Genomic DNA, 8896 nt, shown 5'->3' on the forward strand with positions numbered 1-8896 from the left:
TTTTTATGTTGGTTTCCTTAATATCTGCCCTTACGATAAATCTACCACAATTTTACAAAATTACCTTAGCAATTAACTTCGATTTTAAAATTATTTATGTTTTTTTTACAAATATCTTGAGGAGAACTAGAAAATGTAGGGTTCTCAAGACCAATTAAAAAAGCTTTAAAATAACACTATCAATGGAGTTATACATTCCTAATGATACTTTAAATATAATTTCTTGCATATGACTTCCACGATGACATTTTTCAACATTTCTGGATGTATGTAGGCAATAATGCGGCTAATTTTCATCTAAGTTTTCAATCTTTTCGAACGTATCAACGTTGACTAGTGGTTGCCGTTAAAACGCACAATCTTGAAAGCCAATTCATGGGTCCGTAACGTGAAAATATGTTGTTGAGAAGCGTTTCCTTTTGTAAATCAATCTTTAAGGGTATTATTTGCCACTTATGTAAGTGCCAGTTATATATGAAAACTTCATAAAAAAATTAAATTAATATCAATTAAAGTTAATTTCCGAACTTCAATTTTAATTTTGAATCAATTTCGATTTCATTGCGAGTCAAAGTACAATGAGAAACCATGTAACTGGCTGCGTTCAGTCTCAGACGGATGGGGTAAAGGAACCCAGTTATCTGACAGAACAGCTGATTCAACATATGGTTGAATTTGGATGAACCCGAAATCCAGAATCTACCCAGACTTTTATGGCTGAATCACAAACACGCTTCAGCTTCGGCTTCACCTGACGTTTACGAGTTCAGCCATAGGAATTCATAGCATGCTATCACAATGGAACTTCGACCTCACGTTTCGTTTGATAATCGGAAGGAAAAAAACGTAATGTGAGTCCAAACGGAAGCTCTAGTTTAGTTATCTGAACATTTGCTTTACAAAAAATGTCAACAAACAACAATTTTGCTCTTTGGAGGGATGAAATAATAGAAATGTCATTCAAAGCAACCTCGAACCAGGCCCACCGTAACGCAGACGAAGCCGAAGCTGAAGCGTGTTTTTGATTCAGCTATTAATTAGGAGGGGTGTCAAACACTTAATATAAAGACGATTTTTTTGGCACTGCTTAAAAATGGAATGGTAAAGGAGGCTACAAAAATATAGATGCAAAAAGCCAGAAAATGAGAAAGTTTGCCAGAAAAGCTTAACATGAAAAAAACGAAAAGTTTCACTTTGCTTTTCTTGGACATGTACAACTGCATATTATTGTAATACATGTTTAAGTGGCAATTCTAGAGGGTACAAAGCAAATTTAAAGAGGAATTTCTTTAATTTATCAAATTCTTCAAAGTTTTTGTTTTTAATAGATAGTTATAAATTTTAAAAGAAAAACAAACTTTAGGAAAGCCTTCATGTGCGTCAAAAAAGGAAATGCATGACCGCGTCACACGAATGTGCTTTTGGGTATAAAAACTTTGTGTACAAATACGAAATACTTATATTTAAAAATTAAAAAAATACTAGTAAAGTAAGTTTGCTTCAAAAATTTGAATGCCTTGATATTCAGTTTTTCAAAAATCGTTAGAGCGGATTTCGTTAAATTAATTTTGTTTATACGTATATATTTTTTTAAATAATTTTAGTATGCAGTTTCTTAGTGCTTATAAACATACGTTTTACATTGAAATTTCCTTAAACAAAAGTTCACCCATTTTCGAAATTTTGAAAAAAAAGATATTTAAATACATATTTTATTTTTAAATCATGACAAAACCAATGACATTGCTTTGATCATCAAATATCATTAAAGCAGTCTAAGAGCTGGTACACAAAAAAGTTGTAGAAATAGGATCATTAGTTCTTGAGACAAATTTAAACAAAATAACGGTTCTATGGAGTAAACTCTTTAAATTGACTATCTCTTATTCAAGGTTTCTACCCAAAATAAAATAAATATCTGCTCTTTCTTTAATAAAAGATCTTATTAAAATAATTGAAATCATTTCTAAAGTTTTTTTTCAAATTTAAAATTTTGTGAATAACTTTAAAATTATTACAAATATTTATTTTTGTTATTTTTGAAAGAATTTTTAAAAAAATTTAAATGAAATCTTTGCTTATACGACTAAACTGTATGAGCTTTATGGCTCATATGTCCCTTATGAATTTGTGCGGTGAGATTGGAATAGGGCCTGATTTCCGAGCCATGTTCTGTTTTATTTCAGCCCTGAGTTTAAAGTAGCAGTTTTAGCAACAAAGTGGAAAACACTATGATACAAATTTTATTTTTATATATAATAAATAAATAATTTCCCTTAAAGCAATACGATTATATTGGAATTCAAGGGATTACTACTAAAATTAAAAAAAATACTCTCCAAGGGGTTCATTTATTTATTTCATATTGGTTTTCTGGTAAAAATGCCTTGAATTATTAAAATTACCTATTGATTGTACAAATTATTTAACAGTAATTTTAGACAAATAAATCTAAATGTTTGTTTATTATCCAGCTCTACATATGCAGAATAGCCAATTCAAATCGAAATTGCGTTCAATACGGTGGTGTGTTAAAGATTATTGTCTTGGTAAATTAAAAATTTGTTTTCTCCACCTAACCGGACGTCATTCATTATGATTTTTTTTTAAATAGTATACATTCTGGTTTAGTCCCCGAAAAACAACCCCACATCATTGCGGATTCACCTCCATGATTTACTGTGCGAAGTGTTTTAAATTTAGCTCCTTGCAAGGTTTTCTCAAAACTTTTTGGCGACTATCAGATCTACGGCACTAATTACGATTTTTTTTTAAATGGTATACATTCTGGTTTAGTACCCGAAAAACAACCCCACATCATTGCGGATTCACCTCCATGATTTACTGTGCGAAGTGTTTTAAATTTAGCTCCTTGCAAGGTTTTCTCAAAACTTTTTGGCGACTACCAAATAAATTAAACTTACTCTTATGGGTGAAAATAACGTTCTTCCACAACTCAACCGTCTCCTTTCTGTACCTTATTATTAATTTTCTTAACTCAGGGATATGGATGATTATTCAAAAGTTGGGTAACTCGATGTCATCAACCAAAGTCTTATTATATTTTATTAAGATTACAATTTATTTTAAAACAATGGAAAGACCTTTATTTAGTCACCCAATTTTAGTTTTTTATTTTGAATACAAGTTGTTAAATAAACACAATTAGTTCTTATAACGTCAGTCCTTTGGCATGTTAAAACCCCGAAAACCAACAATTAAGTGAATGGTCGCAGTCACAAAGCTAGTGGCTACGTAGTCAATGGATTCTGATTGCCTACAAACTACAAAAGTAGTTTAAATTTCTCCTCTAGTGCAATTTTGCATTTACAAAGCTAGTTGAATTTTGACTACGTAGCCACTAGCTCTGTGAATGCGCCCATAAATTTGAGAAAACTTATCGGCTGAGTTCAATCTCAGGCATGTAGGGTCTCCAACATTTTTGTTAGTGTTTTACGTGTAAAATAACAGCTGATCAAAAACAGCTGAGATGTCAAAAAGGAATCCAAAAGTATCCAAGAACTTCTGGGGTATTTAGGTATCTGACAGAAGAGCTAATTCAACATTATGGTTGAATTTCAAGAAACTTGAAAATTCATTTCAGCTTTTTGTATTATACTATATTAGTTCAAGTTGTATTTGAGTATGTTCTGAACATAATAGGAGGCTATTTGCCTCCTAATTTCAGAAGGTTATCTCTTATTTATTAAATTGTTACGCACCTATCAATTCATCATCGTCTCACGAATCAGTTGAATTATCCATTAAATGTTTTATTTTACAACAGTTTTGACTTGAAAGCTTGAATGTTTCTCTGCTTTTTGTGAACCGCTGAAAGGTGTTTTTATTTTTTGACAGCTATCTCAATACAGTTATCCAACTCGTTCAACAAGGTATCTAAAAATCCACCTTTCCCAGATACCTTATCTAACACGAGATTGAACGCAGCCATCAATTTACTACAATGGGTGATGCATATAGTTTATTTTATTCTAAAATTTTCATAATACAGGGGTGGAATCGGCTAAGGTGATTGTTGATTAATGACAATCAAAATGATCGAATTTGATCTACATAAGGTGATAGTCAAATTGATACCTAAAAAGCTGTCACAAAAAAATGTGATAGTCGTTTTCAAACAAATTTGTTTATTCCGAATAGAGCTACCAGACGCTTACACAAACGACTGGAAAATTTTCTTAGTTCACTTTGTTTCTTTTAAAAAACACATTCATGTGACCGACAAAGCTTACGACATTCGAAAAAAAGCAAGAAAAGTAAGAATTTTATTTAAAATCAGCCAATTTGAAACTCTTATTTAGATATTTTATAAGAATCAATTTAAAATTTCACCAAGGCAACAACGAATTTTGACAATTTGAATCTTAAATTGTTCAATCAATTGAATTGAGTTGAACCATCTTACACAGTCGGAATGAAAATGATAGTCAATTTGACTATCAAAAAATTGATAGTCAACAATCACCTTAGCCGATTCCACCCCAGTGTTCCCCACTTTATTTAAAAAAAAAAAATAGAAATTTTGTGTTCAGCAAAAACACTATATTTAGAGTATTTTTGGTGTTCAGTTGCATTCGCCAGTCCGTTGTGTGTTATTTAAATTTAAAATTCGGTCGAAATATCGCCGCCTCAACGTTAAATCCCACTTTGAATTGTAATGTTGGTAGTAAAGTTAGTTGCGGGTCGTACAATTTGACGGCCACGATAACTGTACCAGAGTTTTGGATATGATTGTTGTCTATACCCGTACTAAGCCAGTCAACATGTCAATCCTATGGTGAGTCGACATTTTTTTGATAATCTAAAGTTTATTTTTATTTATTCGCATTAGACTTTGATTTGTTAAAATGCAATTTGTTGATATTCGATTATAATCTCAAATTTCGTTTTTTTTTTTTTCATCAGACCTTTGCTGTCAGTCCTGTGTCAGGTATATTGTTATTGTTCTTCATTTCATGATCATTAGTTAGATTTTGTTTATATTGTTTGATGATTACTTAGAAATATTTAGTAAAAATATGTGAAAGTAGTAAAAGATAAGTGAATAAGGTTACCTTAAATGTCAAAAGTCTGTTTTGAAAAGTGATATAGGTAGTATTTTCTACCAGTATTTCATATTATTAATTATTTTTAATTGTTACTAAGTGATTTTAAGTGATCAATATTAAATCCTAAAGGATTTTTTCTAATTTGTATTAAATTTCTTTGTAATACTTTCAAAACTGAGTATACTCGTCAGTCCCTTGGCAGTCAAATTCTGAAACATCTTACAATGTACTCAAACTGGTACTGGTCCGATTGGGAACTATACATTAATTAGATTAGATATTATATACACCCGAATTTGTAGAAGTTTGATTTAAGAACTATCGTTAACAAAATATCCCCAAAAGTTACCCAACTTTTATATAATCACCGATATCTAATATTTACAATATTTGTTCTCTTAAGTGTGTTTAATTCAAAAGTCGCACTGTGTACAATTAGGTTTTTTTTTTGTTGAAATGTTTAGTAGTTCCACTTAGTTCTATATATTAACACAACAATATTTTGTTTTCTTTATTAACATTTTTATTTGAAATGTAAGTCAAATAGAAACAATATCCATATTTTCAGTATTTAAAACTCACACACACCAAAAATCACAATCGATCCTTGAGACAATTTATTATTCACTTTTTATGGTTCACAAAAAATATTCCAATACCAATATTTAAAAAGTGATAAATTGGATAAAAGTAAAATAGAAATGTTTAAAGAGTAATTACATAATATAAATACAAATAATTTATTGATGTATGTACTTTTTGTTGCACATTTACTTAAATAGTTTCATATTTACACATAAATACATAATAATTACATTAAATGTAAATTTTCTATGTAAGCTTAAGATCACAGACGTAATTTTACTATTTTGTGTGTTTTTTTTTTTTTTGTTTTAATCTTTAGAGGATTATTTTTGTTTGTTGTATAAATTAAGTAGTTAATTCATTTGTTAATTTGTAAGTGCGTGTTTAATGTTTTTTTTTTTGTTTAAAAAGAACTATTATTTTGCTCCGAGTTCCCAGATCCCGATTGATCGATATCATTGTCATTATTATTCGCGAATTGAGTTTGCGATGGTTTACTATTGTCGCCAATGAAATCAGTTTGCTCCAACATTGGTATTTGTTGGGGTAGATCACTTGTTGCCCAAAGATATAGATCCAGGGTTTTTTCTGTACAATCGGCAATAAAACGAATAAACGGCCGGATATCACCTTCATTTGCCAGCTGCAGGAAGTGGTAATACTTGTGACTGCAATAAGATAAGGACTTATAAGAATTTTAGAGACAAATTTTGGTGATAAGTGTGAGCTACCGTTGTTGCTTTGGTATGATAACAGGAGGGTAACCGGCGCGCATTAGCATGGTGTTCATCAGGAGACGCGAAGTTCTTCCGTTGCCATCGATGAATGGGTGAATGTGGACAAGTTTATAGTGAGCCAGTGCAGCGTGTCTAAAATCAGATAAAAAAAGTCATAAAATAATTGGGGGGGGGGGTGAGGTATGAGATGAACGTACTTAATTGGATGCAAGGACATAGTATCGCCTGAATTCAACCATCCCTCGAACCTCCTCATAAGAATCGATAGGTCTCCGGGGCCTGGAGGAGTATGACCACCTACGTAAACTTGAGTCCGACGGAACTCCCCACCTTCGATGGGATCAACATGACCTAAAACTCTCCTATGAATCTCCATGATGTCCTTTAGCGTGATTTCCATTCTAAAAACACAATCAATTAACAAAATGAATAATGAAACTTCTACAGCTCTTTCAGAAAGTGGTGGTTATTACTTACTTATTGACCAAACTGGCATTAATGTACTTCATGGCCAAATCAAGACCTAGAATTTCATTGTGCTCATCGATGGACTTCCCATCGATAGCCATTCTAGTCTCTAGAATCGACCTCGTCTGAGCTAAAGTCATGGTGTTTCCCTCAATACCAACTGAATGGTAAATATGTTGAAAGTAAGCCTCTTTTTTTGCCCTCCGCAATGCTGAATTCGCTTCATGGATTGCAGAGAGTGCATCTCTTTTGATGTCTAAAGTTTGAAGACGTCTCTCGTCGATTGTTTGAACTATTGATGCAGTTCTTTGGCGATTAGCTAATGCTTCACTGTTGCTAGGATTGATTGTCAGTGCCTGGAATATCAATTACAGAATCTATAAATGACGAGTTTCATATCAAACTCAAATGCTTACTTGAAAGTAAAATTGATCTGCGGTAAGTATATCCCGGCGATTGTGTTCTAGGTATTCTCCATACTTGACTAAAACTTCTGGGTTTTTTGGCGCCAATGCAAATGCATGTTCGAATAGCTTCATTGCTTTGTCATCTTTCCCTGAGGCCTTCATCTCCTGAGCCAACTTGAGTGAGCCCAGAGCTTCTTTCGTATTCGCCTCACGTTCGTATGAACCATCGTCATCATTAAGGCCAAATCCGCCCCCATTGCTCAATTGGGACGGATTTCTCCTCGAAATGGTTGTAAATTCATCAATTACTTGAAGATACCGCTCCTCAGGAACATACATTAACTGGGAATGTTTATGGTTGATGCCATTGCGAAAGAATTCAAAGAAAACCAACGATACGAAAGTTCCAGCAAGGAAGATAAGAATGTTGATGTAATGCGATTGTAACATCTTCCGGGTAATTTGTATTAGCAGACGATAGGACTTGGTGGTGTTAGAAGGTGGTGCCACGAACATGACGGAAACTCAAAGCACTTGGGAATATTCTCAAAATCATTATTTTTTTTTTAAACACAACAACGAGTAATTTTCTGCGACAATGTTTCTGCTTCCGTTAACAAAGCACAACACTTTTTGGAAGATTTTTTTACTTGCGTTTTCACACTTTCGCAGACGTGAAAACTGACGTGTGTTTTGTTGTCGCCAGCAACTGTCATCTGGAGTTGTCAAAAGTAAACAGATGGGAGGTATTTTGTTGTTAAAAAATTCCCTCTCAAGTTGAGTAAGTTTATGCACAAACCGGAAAAGGAAATTCTATTTTAAAGGCAGTTGACTTTTAAACACGAAATTGGAATATTTAAGGCAAATATTCGAACTGCCTATTGTAAGATGCCAGTAGTTGTTTTCTAAGGACTTGTTTTATAAAGCATCTGCAAAGACCTTGCTAGAGTATAGGAAATCAAAGCTTGACAGTTTTTGAAAAATATTTTGTATCGATGTTCATTTTAAAATGAAGGAAAGACTGAAAAGAAAGAAATTTTTCTAGTTTGATATTTCAGCAAATATAGAATTTGTATGCAAATACATGTCTCTCAAAAAGTTCGATCATGTTCTTTCTTTCAACTAAATCTGTTCCAATCTTAGAAAAAACTTAGAATGGAAAATCAACTTTTGGGAGCTCAAAACACGAAAATCCTCATTCATTATTTAAAACATGTAGGCAGAAAATTGAAAATTAGGTGAACCTTGGAAAAATAATTTAGATTGTTTTTATTCAATCCATCAAAATGAAACATTTTTCCCTTTTTCGAGTTCCGTCGGGCTAAATATTTAGATTTATTTTTAATGTTTGTTTGGATTTGCGGATATATATTCTTAGTTTTTCTTTACAATAGTTGAAGCAGTTTCAAACGAATTAGATTTATAACACAAATTATTCCTAAGCAACAATATAGGACCTGGTTATTATACCATTTTTATTACTCTAATCGGTACCAATTAATTTCTTAACAGAAGTACTTAGTTATAATTCTGTCAATTAGGTACCGAGTATTAGTTAGAACTCGATATTTTCTGGTACCGCAAATCGATAGACTAAGGCATTAATACTAAAATCAAAACAGTTAAGTTA

At 32.2% G+C, this 8896-nt stretch overlaps 1 protein-coding gene across 1 annotated transcript; it reads right to left on the reverse strand.

Moving 5' to 3' along the window:
• Positions 1 to 5671: 5671 nt before the first annotated feature.
• On the reverse strand, positions 5672 to 7971 carry LOC129941948 (protein adenylyltransferase Fic). Its single transcript, XM_056050728.1, has 5 exons — positions 7276 to 7971; positions 6869 to 7215; positions 6589 to 6792; positions 6386 to 6523; positions 5672 to 6322 (listed from the first exon to the last, which is right to left on the reverse strand). The coding sequence occupies exons 1-5, from the start codon at positions 7780 to 7782 to the stop codon at positions 6058 to 6060; spliced, it is 1461 nt and encodes a 486-aa protein (XP_055906703.1). The 5' UTR covers positions 7783 to 7971; the 3' UTR covers positions 5672 to 6057.
• Between the last annotated feature and the right edge of the window lie 925 nt (positions 7972 to 8896).

Source organism: Eupeodes corollae, chromosome 1, assembly GCF_945859685.1.
Source record: "Eupeodes corollae chromosome 1, idEupCoro1.1, whole genome shotgun sequence".
Lineage (NCBI taxonomy): Eukaryota > Metazoa > Arthropoda > Insecta > Diptera > Syrphidae > Eupeodes > Eupeodes corollae.

Excerpts from the sequence above, each read along its gene's own strand:
- LOC129941948 (XM_056050728.1), bottom strand. The coding sequence starts at position 7,782 with ATGTTCGTGGCACCACCTTCTAACACCACCAAGTCCTATCGTCTGCTA. Across the intron at positions 7,216-7,275 it reads CAGATCAATTTTACTTTCAA|GCACTGACAATCAATCCTAG; the intron begins GTAAGCATTTGA and ends TTGATATTCCAG. Across the intron at positions 6,323-6,385 it reads ATCATACCAAAGCAACAACG|TCACAAGTATTACCACTTCC; the intron begins GTAGCTCACACT and ends ATCTTATTGCAG.